Below are 11,934 nucleotides of genomic sequence, written 5' to 3'. Positions count from 1 at the left end.
CGGGGGGGGAATCAGGAGGCTGAGAACAGCTCCCAACAGCTCCTCTCCTCTCCAGTCCATCTCTGACCAGGGCAAAAGGAGCTTTTTTATATACCACCCCTTTTCCCAGCATGCATTGCTGCCTAATACAACTCCCATCAGTCCTGGGAACTACCATCCCCAGAATGCCTTGCTTCTGCGCTGAGCTGGGAACAGGGCCTGAAACAGCCAAGCCACCCTGTGCTACAGACCCAAGGGCATTTTCTCAGGAGGTGAGTAGAGGCTAAAATTCCCCCTGGGGTTCCAGTCACACCCAGTAGCCTTCACCACTTCCCGTCCGAAACCGCTGTGCTGTGGCGCTGCGTGGTGGGTAAACAGCTGCCCCGTTCCTCCCCAGAGGTGGCTGCATTTCATAGGGACCACTGTGGTCATCTAACATGACCTCCTGTATAAAACAGGCCAGAGAACTTCCCCCCCAATAATCCCGAGAGCACGTCGTTGAGCAAAACAGCCAATGTTGTGCGGTACCAAGTCAAACACCCAACAGACGTCTAAATAAATGATGGCAACACTATTACCTTTATCAACCAAACTTGGACGAAAAAAACATACCCAATTCGTCTGAGGGGCTGATGTGCTGATTTGCATTGCTGACATTACCCTCCTTTCATTCTGTATTAATCGAGTCCTGTTCCAGCCGCTCCGTTATCTGTTTCAGCGCTGAGTGACGTGAACAGTGCTAAGAAGGTGCAAAAGAAACTGATCTTTCAAGCTCCCCTCTGCCCATGCTTGGGTGATCTCTCGCTGGCCGCGCCCCAGATTGGGAATTCACGTCTCCCTTCGAGAGGAAGCCACTTTCTTTATCATGGTTGCGTGAAGGCTGAGTGTGGACAGAGACAGCTCCCTCACAACACAATGCGCTCCAGGCATTTAGCCACCCTCCCTCTCCTGGAAGGGGGTCAGGACACTTATCCCCATTGTACTATTGGGGAAACCGAGGCGCAGAGCGGGCCCGGGACTTGCCCAACTCCACAGAGGGAGACGGTGTCAGAGCTGGGATTGGAACTCGGGACAGCCCGCTTCACACGCCTAGGCCCCGACGAGCCCTGTGCCAGAGCCGGGAATTGATGCTAGGCATGGTCTGAATCCCAAACTAAAACAACGGCGTAACCTGCAGGGAAGGGGGCGTGCAGATACCTTCGGGCAGGGCACCAACTGGCCTTGCTAGACCTGGGATTGTGAGCTGGGGCATGTCACATCCTCCATCTCTCCAGTCCAAGCTGGGGTTCCCCCACCACATTACTGTCCCCGCTTCCCGAAGAGCAGAGTCGGCCAATGGCTTCTTCAATAAATTAAGTTTTATTTGGATTAGTATAATTGGCAAATGGGTTCAATAAATTACAGAACAGGTTTAAAAAAAAACAACAGTCGTACAGCGTCCAATGAGGGGGGACCTCGGCGCCCAAGGGGGCTACGGAGCCGCTCCTGATGGGGAGAGCTCAGTCAGCAAGATGCCCCGGGCCTGGTAAACAGCCCACCTGTAGGGTCCCCCGTGTCCCCCTCCTCTGTGAATACAGGGCATGCACCTGGCCCCTGTGGCATTAGGGACGTGCCTTCTCCCCTGGCCCCTGCTGCGTCCTGTTTGCCTGGCCTCACCGCTGGAGCAGAACTTCCAAACCCAGCAGAGTGCATGAGGACAAGGGAAGAACCCGTGAGAGGCACAAAAGCATGAGTGAGCAGTGTTTGCGTAGCTAGTGCTCAATGGAAGGGGGTTGGCCGGTGACCCTTCACCACCCCTATTAGCTGGCTCATTGAATTCATGAGCTTGACCCTATCAGCTGCGCTTTGGGATGTTCTGCTTTCAGCTCTGGTCCCTGAGGACAGAAAGTGATCAGTTCCTCACGGCAGAGGAAGCGCCAGAAGTCAGCAGAGCCGACCCCGCAACTTTTACTAAGATCTGCAGGGGACCGTAATGACTTTGCTTCTTCCACATTAACGACCCTTTTACTTTCCCCGTGCACAGGCATCTCCCCGGAGATGAGGTTCATCGTGGGTAGGTTCCTCTCTGAGGTACATTCTCCAGGGATGGAATCCCATCTCTCCTTCACCCCTAGCACCGGCTGAACACATAATAACATCATGTAACTGGAGAGTGGCTAAATACCTCTTCTTGTTTTGCCTCTCCCACACCCGAGTGAGGGATGTTCCCCGCTGACGAACCCACAAGCAGAGCTACTGCCCCGGTGCTAGGAACGCCTGCGACGGGCTTTGGTGCCAGCGGCCACAGGCCATGCATGATGCTCAGGAGTTTGTCAGGCAATGGAAGGTAGATTTGTGGGTGTGTCCATGGGGACAGGCTTCGGCTGTAACTACAAATGGCACTGATCTGGCACCCCCCATCTCTGTGAAGAACACACACACAAACACCCAGCTCACGCAGCTATGCTAATTTCAGCAGGGCCACACCAGACCAATCCTCTGCTAACACCTGCCTGAAGCCAGAGGCTTTGTGACAAGACCTCGGCAGCCTCCGGCATCTCCTCTGACCCGTTTCCTCCCTCCGCAGGGGTCTGCTCTGTGACAACAGGCACCGACTACAGCATGGGCTGGGCTGCCCAGCACGAGCACCCAACTCCTATAATATTCCAGTGGGGGTTGGGCACTTTCTGAGTTAGGCATCTTTGGAACTCGCTGCTGCGGTGACTGGGCGTGCTGTGGCTGTGAGTTCTGGGCCTGCAATAGACATTCAGGGATTGGACCCTTCTGAGTTCTGGTTAGACCCCCAGCCCTGCCCCACCCTCAGCAGCTCTTAGGCCTTCCCAAGCTCCTAGATGTTCAATACTTGTTAATATTGCCCATGGTCTGTTTCCGGAACAGTTTGCAGCTGGCAAGACCGTCCCCAAGGAAAGAGGGGCATGAGTCACGGCTCTCTCCACAGGCATCTTTGAAAACTAGAGGCCTGAGCCTGGCATCACAGAAGCAGTCTGGGCGTTAACGTCAGTGTCTGAGGTGTCTGCAATTTGCAGCCATTGCTCCTTAGATCGTCCCAGGTCAACAGGGCTGGGCCCGGTCAGCGACCTTCAAGAGACACCCTGGTGGTGCAGGCGCATGGGCTGGGGGAGTCCTTCTGGTAGAGTCAGGGCCAAACTCTACCTCAGCCTGGTGGCTGGGTGAGATGCTGTGCTGCAGGGAAGTCAGTCAACGCCCTGACACGGTGTCCGAGGCAAGGGGCTCCCCGTGACCCTGCCTGCTAGTGAGCAGTGCTGGCCGCTGGAGGGGTCGTCTTCCAGGGAAGAGGCAAAACCATGCATGGACCGTGGCCCTTATCTCTGCCAGAAAGTCACCAATCCTGGGGTCCTCGCCCACCAGAAGCGTGACGTCATCCCACCTCCCTCCAGTGCCCTCCGTGGCGCCATTTGGACACAGCGTTCGTCTCCACTTCCTGGAGCAGTGACAACGGGAACAGCGTTGGAGGGGCGGGCGCGGGGTCCCTCTGTGCGCAGTCTGTGAAACGCTTTGCATCCGGTGGGATGAGGGGTCCTAAACAGACGTATTGGCCTGGTTTCCTTTCTGCACCTGAGGAGCACGGTCCAGCTGTCCCTGCTGGTTCCCCGGGGTCCTTGCAGCAGTGGAGTTTGGGATAGTGGATCCGGGCGCTGCCAGCAACTGTCTGCAGAAGCCACGGGCAGTCCTCCCCATGCCTCTGTTGTTCTGATCCTCGCTCACCCAACGAGGTACATGCCAAGACAGGGTCGGCTGGCCTGCCCAGCCCCGCCATAAAGTGCTTTCTTCCCTCCTTCCACCGCTGGGCAATGTCTCGACTGAAATTCAACATTGAGCAATAAAAGAAACTATCAACGTTGGCCACACCCAAAAGAAAGTGCCTCTCCTTTGCCTGGCGGCCTCAAACCTGCCCTCTACTGGATGGAGAAGGCATCGCAAGGGTCCAGCTAATGATTGTTCGCTTGGCTTGACGGAGAAACCAGTCCAGTGCCATGGGGCGCCGGCTGCCCGCTGCGGTAGTTTCAATCACAGTGTTACGTCGTAGGAGTCAGTGGGGAAGAGCATCGCCACGGACAGTCTTTCAAAATGGCCACCCCTCCGGTCTGGGGCTAAGCGGGAGGGTGCTAGAGCCTTCCTCTAGTGGGCCCCAAGGAGCCAGGCCTGGTGGTTCCCGAAAACAGTTGGATGGGTTCAGAAGGGGCTACATGTGGTGCCCATCCACATCTCCCCGTGGTGAGGCGGAGCTGGTGCTGAACTTACGCCAGGTTTCCAGCCGCAGCGGCGACCCAGGAGTGGACAGAAGAGCCCTGCTATCTCTCAGGATAGGGGTCACGGTGAATGGCCGTTGTGGGGGAGAGAAGCTGGCTATTTCTGACCAGGGACTGTCCAATCACAGTTTCCACTACACCCACCTGCATCCCCAGGACTACTCAGGGCTGTTATACCCCTTCCTTGGTTCCTTACGGGGTCATGAGAAGCTAAAGAAACACGCTCTCTGCTCTGTCCCTGACTGCATCTTACCCAAGAGATGGCTAGCGTAGGCCTCTGGCCAACAGGGCCACGAAACACCCTCCCACGCCTGCCCTGCCCGTGGCTAACGGCTCAATGGCACACTCAGCAGAAGGATTAGCTGTCCTCCACACCCCCTCTTCCCTGGGCTGCTGGCCGTTGGGGTACTCCCCCTCCCTAGATATAGCTACGTATGTACAACATTTAAAATGAGGCAAAGCCCGGCCTGGTCCGGAGACCACTGCACACCCAGGGGACCCTGGCATCCCAGGAGCTCAAAAAGGAGACCACTCTTCCACTGCGATCTAAGCACGCCAGGAGAACAGTGGTGGCAGCGGAAGGTGATGTTTCTCAGCCAGAGCCCTGTGCACGTTGGCGGAGAGGTGGGGAAGAGCTTCCCCAGTGACTGATCCACCACACAGCTGTTCTACAGGAGGTGAGTGCCTGGCCGGCCGCACTGGTCCCCACCCCAAGGGAAGCTGCTTGGTAGTCGCTAAGCCGGCCTCACGGCTGGGCGAGGTCGACCTCCCTAGGGATGTGTGGGGTGAGGGGCAGTTCAGTCCGGGGGGTGCATCATTTGTCCTCTTGAGTACTGCTAGAAACACAGACGAGATGGTGGGTTGCAGGCATGGCTCCGCCGGGTGTCCGTTTCAGTACTTCCCTCCAGCCTGGGAGAATCTGGCCCTTCCCGGAGGCCTGGGGGAGTCTACCTGGCTCTGCAGACAGAGAGAGGAACCTTGGAGACTACTAGCTAGAGAAGGGGGCGGAGGGGGAGAGCTATTTGATGTCGCACACAATGGCACACGAAGGAGTTGGCAATGTTTGTTTGGCGCGGTCCATTCCCGGTCATTAGAATAGGTTTGTCTTGAGGGCGTTGGGCTTCCTGTGGAAGGAGGAGAGGACGCCGGAGAACGGTCCTGGCATGGCCTCGGCCGGCTGCCACGCCTTCAGGAGCTCCGCCGTGTTGGTGGCACCGTTGCTGGTGCTGACCCCTGGCCAGATGGGAGCCTTTAAGGACTGGGCGGCGTGGCTGGGTCCGAGGCCCTGCCCCGTGCCGGGGCTGGGGCTCAGGCTGCTCCCGGGGCTGTGGAGGCTGCCCGTGGTGGGCAGTGAAGCGGTGCTGTCCGGGGTGGGGCTGCAGTTGGACTCCTTGGACTCGTCGTCCTCCGAGGAGGAGCGCGGGTCAGATTTCTTGTTGGCCGAGGAGCCGCCATTCACCCCTTTGGCGTTTGCCGCCCGTTCTTGCTTGCGGAACTTGGCGCGTCGGTTCTGGAACCAAACCTGGATGGGGTGAGGGGTGGGACGGTGACCGGAAACGGGACGGGGGACAGAAAAACCATGTCAAGCGAGGAAAGAGGGATCTACCCACAACCTAGTCAGCTGTCTCTTGAGTGATGGGCTCACAGTGAGGCTTAATAATGATTTCACTTGCACCTCCATGGCACCTTCCCTCTGAGGCTCTCCAGCCAACCACCTATACAAATCCCCGTTCTTGAGCAGATTTCCCAAAGGCAGCAGGGCCTGGAGCCTCAAAGGTATTTAAGCACCTAACTCCCATTGACATCACTTGGCGTTAGGTGCCCAAATACTGCAGTATATTGAAAACCGTATTAAAATGAAAAGCTGGTACTTTAAATGCGCAGGGTGTTTTCCTGATCCTGCTTGCAGGCTAGGGGGCTCTGCAGGGAAGCATGCAAGCTGGCTTAGCTAGCAGCAATTCATCTAGAATAAGGTGGAGTGAGTTGTGCCTCTGCCTCAGTGAGCAGCCTGCTTTCTCTCTCTCTTTCTCTTTGGTTCTTGTGTCTTATCCTTCTGAATGCTAATTAATAAAGCAGTGTTATGGTGTAACCTCCCAGCCAAGGATTTAGGTTTTTCTCTAACTTCTCTGTGTGCGTGCCATGAACATAGCAAATGCCTCTCAGGCTCTGGGACGAGGTTAACGGAGCTGCTCGGTGCATCTCAGGAAGGGACTAGCCATTTTTGTTCTGGGCTCTAAAGCACCATGTGGCACAGTAGTGACAGATGTTCATCGATGGTGCTGATGGGCATTTCATTCAGTGCTGTGTTCTCTGAGGTGGGCTTTGCATCGGGGGTGAGTTTAAAGGAGGGGGTTGAGTGGAGATTGGGTGGCTGTTGGCCACACAACGCGATTGTATTTGCTGTTAAATTCTAGTCCCTTTTCTTTCGTGTTGGAAATTTACCAGCCATTCATTTCACAGACAGGTTGTTGGTTCTTTTATGATTATTATTCTTGGCAGTGGTGCCAACTCTCGCGATTTTCACAGACTCACAGAAATGGCAGGCTGGAAGAGACCTGGCGAATTCATCAAGTCCAGCCCCCTGCGCCAAGTGGTTCTCAACCTGCCGCCCGCTTGTGGCCCACTCAGCACACAGCTGCGCCCATGTGACGTCCTCAGGGCCATATACAGTGTGTGGATGCGGCCCACATAACTCAGCGAGAGCTGCATATGTGGCCCACAATGGCAAGTAGGTTGAAAACCACTGGCCTAGGCTATCCCTGGCAGGTGTTTGTCCAACTTGTTCTTAAAAACCTCCAATGGCAGGAATTCCACGACCTCCCTTGGAAGCCTGTTCCAGAGACAACAACCCAGGGTCTCCTAAATCGCCCTGGCTGCAGGTTAAGCTGGCTGCGGCTGATTGTACAGTCAGTGGGCACAGAGAACAACCGACCACCGTCTTTTTTATAACAGCCGGTAACGTATTTTTCTCCTGGGAGGGGAAATGACTTGTCCCAGTCTCACAAGAGCTGATTTTTTTCCCTTAAAGCTCCAGTTCCGGGAGTCAGGAGATTGTGTGAGAATCTCAGCTTTCTTTTTAACAAGGCTAGGAAAGCTGCAGGCAAATAAGATCCCAATTAAAAAAATCGAACGATTTGGGGGCCTGCTATCTGATTTTTGAAGGGTTGGGGGTGGCACGCCTGCATTTGTATTGCAATAGTGCCACGAGGGCCTCTCCCCGCATGAGCCAGGCGCTGGGTGCACCAAGAACAAATGCATGGGCTCTGGCCCCAAAAGCTTATGCTCTGGGCAGTCGTGTGGCACGGGGGCTGGGGAGTTTTCGCTGCCCATGCACTGACTGCCAGGCCTGGAACCTGTTTATTGGCCCTTTCAGCCTGAGCACCAGATTCTCCGTTCACTGCTGGAGTTTCCTGGATTTTCACCGGCGTCGCTGAGAGCAGAACTGGGCTCCGAGAAATGATTGTTACGGTTGCAGCAATGAAAAGGCCTTTCCTTCCCCCTGCCTTTATTCTTAGTTTTTAGGATGTTCCGGTAGCACCGGGAGAGCTCAGCCGAGGCCTGGCTCGTTTGTGTACAGCCCCACACCGAGTCCTTGTTCTGAAGCGCCCAGTTCCGCTCGCTCTCGCCCCGTGTAAATCTGGAGTAACCCTGAATGGGAGGGGAGAATCCAGCCCTTTGTCTGCTATCTCTGCCCCTGCCTGTCTCTCCTCCCCAGACCCATTTTGATGCCCGCCACTGAAAAAGAAAATCTCAATTTACTAGCATTTCTGCTCCTCTTTATACGTCGCCGTGGCTTTTTCCCGTGGCTGGGTCAGCTGACCCTGTGTGGCTGTGGCTCCCTCTAGTGGTTGCCCCAGCAGCCCCTTCAGATCAAGTGCTTAGGCTGGTGCTAAAGGCCCTGGGTCTGCGCCCTGCAGCGCCTGGCCGTAGTTTGTGACACAGAGACGGGAGCTTTGCTTCCTGAGCCGTTTGTCTGCTCCTGCTGCTTATGCTGCAGCCAGCGGGCTCGGTAACGGCGCAGCCATCTCACAGCGGAGTTAGGCGGCTGTGATGGCTTCGGGTAGGGACTAGGGAGCCAGCTCTGGAGCCAGATTCATTTGGGCCGAGTGACAAGAGCCTGTTTTCTAAGAGGAGCTGGAGCTTGGCGCAGAAGTTCCCCGCCGCACGAGGCGAAGCGGAGCCGCCCAGTCAGAGCTCACGGGGCCCGCAGCCGGCGTGGCCATTTCTCGGCAGCTGACCCCGAGGGAAATCAGCCGCACGGGGCTGAATGGCGCTAAGCCGGCATGGCTCCTCCAGGCGGATCAGCCGCATGGCATCTGCGGGGTCTGCTGGCCCTAGGATGGGAGACGAGGGCGGGCAGTGATCAGCCTGCTGCTGAGACCCACTGTCATGCCATTGTGCCAGAACAGCCGCTGGCGCTGGGTGTTTTACGAGACGGAATTCGCAAGGCGGGGGGTTACCCCTCCCCCTCCCGCCCCACCCCACCCTTCTGGTCCTAATTTGCACCACTCTTGGCAGGCTCAGCAGAGAGAGCCGGGACAAGGACTGGACGGGCACAGGGACCTGCTGGGACTGTGTAACTGGCTCCTGACGCCTAATTAAAGGCAGCGCTCAAGGAGGAGCCTGCTGCAGGGGGCCCAGCGGTTTAGGGAATCAGCATGAGGGTCAGGAGTTGTGGGGTCTATTCCCAGCTGACCTGCCACCTGACCCTGGCTACGTCCCTTGCCCTGCTGCTGCCTCAGTTTCCCCATCTGTCCAACATGGATTATGGGCCTTGTCACCTGTGTAAAGGGCTTTGAGCTCAGTGAACGAGGAGCACTAACCCTAGTCTGGGTGTCCACTGGGTAGTGCTTTGAGGGCACTTAATGGGGTGGTCCCTTCGGCACAGAACCAGGGGCTGCACTGTGGGTTACACAAGGCCCCTGCACTGTCAGGCCAGCTCCTTTCCCCAGTGCTTTGTTCCCACAAAAAATAAAAGGCAGCTCCCTCACCCCAGGAGCAACCACTGCCAGAGACGAGCTCCTGATTCTCCTGCCTCCCCGTCCGCCTCTCAGACGCACTGAGCGAGACAGACCCAGGAGCACGTCCCCACGGTCCCTGCCTTCCAGCCAGCGACAAGCCCCACTCGCCTCCGAGGGAGGGGGACACCCGCTGAATGGGCGTGTGAATGGGGCGGGGACCTGCTGTTGTACTGAAACGCAGAGACCTCATCTGCGCCAGGCTCTGCCGAAGGGTCTGATGCCCTGGGACAGCTCAGGACGGGACAATTCATAAGTGGGCTGAGGTCACATTGGATTGATACCCTGAGTGTTCACAGGGCAGGAGCCGAGCTGTGACTTTGGGCCTGATTCAGGAAAGGTTTTGCCTTCAGAAAGTCATTGCATCTGACCCGCATAGAGCCCAGGCCAGAGAACCAACCCCAGGGATTCTGGCACCAGGCCCACAACTTCAGATGGAGCCAGAGCGTCGCTTTTAGAAAGCCAGCCAGTCTTGATTTAAAGACGTCAGGGGATGGCCACTCCATCACATCACTAGGCAAGTTGTTCTAATGGTTAATTACCCTCCTGGTGGGAAAATGGTCCACCCACTGCACGTTGTTCAGGAAAGCGCTTGCTTAGGGTTAAACGTGCTCTCCTGAACAGGGATATGCTCCTGATCTGGGGCCTTGAACTGCAGCCTCCTAACTAGGGATGATTCTCTTCTGGAATCTTTGGGGCAGGACCAGGTCTTCCCAAGTGTCTGTGCAGCCCCCGACCCAGTGGAGCCCAGATCTGACCAGCTATATGGCACAGGTAAACCCAGGAGTCCTGACCACCAGTCCCCGTGCTGCATAATGCTCCATCACGTCTAGTGACTTATACAGCTCAATCCGAGCAGCTGCTAAGTATTTATTCTCATATCCTCGTATTCGGCTTCAGTATTTTGACGGGGTTACTGGCCTCATGGCTGAGGGGAAGCAATAGATGTGATGGCTCTTGATTTTCGCAAGGCTTTTGACACGGGCCCACGTGACAGTGTGGTCAGCAGACTAGAGAAATGTGGCTTAGATGGAATTATTTGGTGGTTGCACACATGGTTGAAAAAAAACCATACCCAAAGAGGAGTTATCAATGGTTTCCTGTCAAACTGGGAGGACGTATCTAGTAGGGGTCTGTCCTGGGTCAGGTGCCAGCCAATATTTTCATTAATGACGTGGATAACGGAGTGGAGAGGATGCTTATAAAATCGGTGGCTGACAGCAAGCTGGGAGGTGTTGCCAGCGCTTTGGAGGGCAGGGTTAGAATTCAAACCCACCTCCACACCTTGGTCTGCAATCGACCAGATGAAATTCAATAAAGACAAGCGCAAAGTACTACACTCAGGAAGGCACAATCAAATGCACAGCTGCAGAATGGGAAGTAACTCGCTAACAGCAGTAGTGCTGCCGGAGAGCTGAGGGTGAGCGGGGATCACAGACTGAACACAGCCAATGCTGCGATGCAGGAGCAAAGAGGCTGATCTCATGCTGGGGTGTGTTAAGGGGAGTGTCCTATGTCAGACACATGTCCACTGAAGGTCAGACAAGAACTAATGGACTTTAATCTGCAGCGAGGGAGATTTAGGTCAGAGATTAGGAGAAACTTTGTCACTCTAAGAGTAGTGAAGCTCCGGAACAGGCTTCCAAGGGAGGTGGTGGGATCCCAGTCACCAGAGGTTTGTAAGACCAGGCTGGACAAACCCCTGGCAGGGTGGGTCTAGGTTTGCTTGGCCCTGCCTCAGCGCAGGGGACTAGATTAGGTGACTTCTCAAGATCCCTTCCAGCCCGACATTTATGGGGTTCTATGACTATAAACCCACCCTGGGAGATGGGAAATCCCATTTTGCAGGTGGGGAACTGGGACCCAGCGAGCCCCAGCTGAGGAAAGCAATGCAGCATGTGCTTAACTTTAAGTAGGTTTTAAGTCCCAATGAAGTGAATAGGACAGAGGTACCTGCTTAAAATTCAGAACCTGCTTAAGAGCTTTGGTGACTAGGGACCCCAAACAAAGGAAGGGTGGAACAATGGTTAGCGCATGCAGCTGAGGGCTAGGACTCCCCAAGTCTCTTCCCGGCATTGCCACTAACTCACTGTGTGAGCTGGCCAAGTCACGGTCTTGCTCCTTGCCTCAGTTTCCCCATTTGCACAACGGGGTGAGGCCGCTGTCCTACCTCCCCGGGATGGCGTGAAGCTTGACTCCCGAATGTCCATGAGCCACGCTGAGATCCTTGCATGGCAGGTGCTCGATAAAAGGGCTGTTATTTATTTGTAATAATACACGCAGGCGACTCTGCATTTCAGGGACGCGCTGTGTCATGAAAATCAAGCCCCAGCAAGGCTATCTGGGCTGAATTGGGCTTACCTGGACCCTGGCTTCGGTGAGGTCGATCTTCAGCGCCAGCTCCTCCCGGGTGTAGATGTCTGGATAGTGGGTCTCAGCAAAGACCCTCTCCAGCTCCTTCAGCTGGGAGCTGGTGAACGTGGTCCTGATCCGTCTCTGCTTTCGCTTCTCGTTGATCCCCGAGGGGTCGGAGAAGAACTTGTAGGGAACTGAAGGGGAGAGAGGGGGGAGACATGGGGGGGGCTTTACTTAGCAGGAAAATGCGCGAGGGTCTGAGAGCAGAGAGCGCAGTTAAAGGGGGGGGTATATCTGTAGCGATCTATAGG

General features: G+C 55.7%; 1 protein-coding gene across 1 annotated transcript in view; it reads right to left on the bottom strand.

Moving 5' to 3' along the window:
- Positions 1–1,315: 1,315 nt before the first annotated feature.
- The window catches only part of PHOX2A (paired like homeobox 2A), a 14,208-nt gene continuing 3,589 nt past the window's right edge, over positions 1,316–11,934 (bottom strand). The window contains exons 2-3 of the mRNA XM_045023065.1: positions 11,630–11,817; positions 1,316–5,772 (exon numbers count right to left, since the gene is read on the bottom strand). Of these exons, the coding sequence (XP_044879000.1) occupies positions 5,341–5,772; positions 11,630–11,817 (620 nt within the window). The 3' untranslated portion in view covers positions 1,316–5,340. The remainder of the gene's footprint in view (positions 5,773–11,629; positions 11,818–11,934) is intronic.

The sequence above is a fragment of the Mauremys mutica genome, chromosome 1, assembly GCF_020497125.1.
Source record: "Mauremys mutica isolate MM-2020 ecotype Southern chromosome 1, ASM2049712v1, whole genome shotgun sequence".
NCBI classification, from domain to species: Eukaryota; Metazoa; Chordata; order Testudines; family Geoemydidae; genus Mauremys; species Mauremys mutica.
This window is presented reverse-complemented; position numbering and strand designations above follow the sequence as displayed.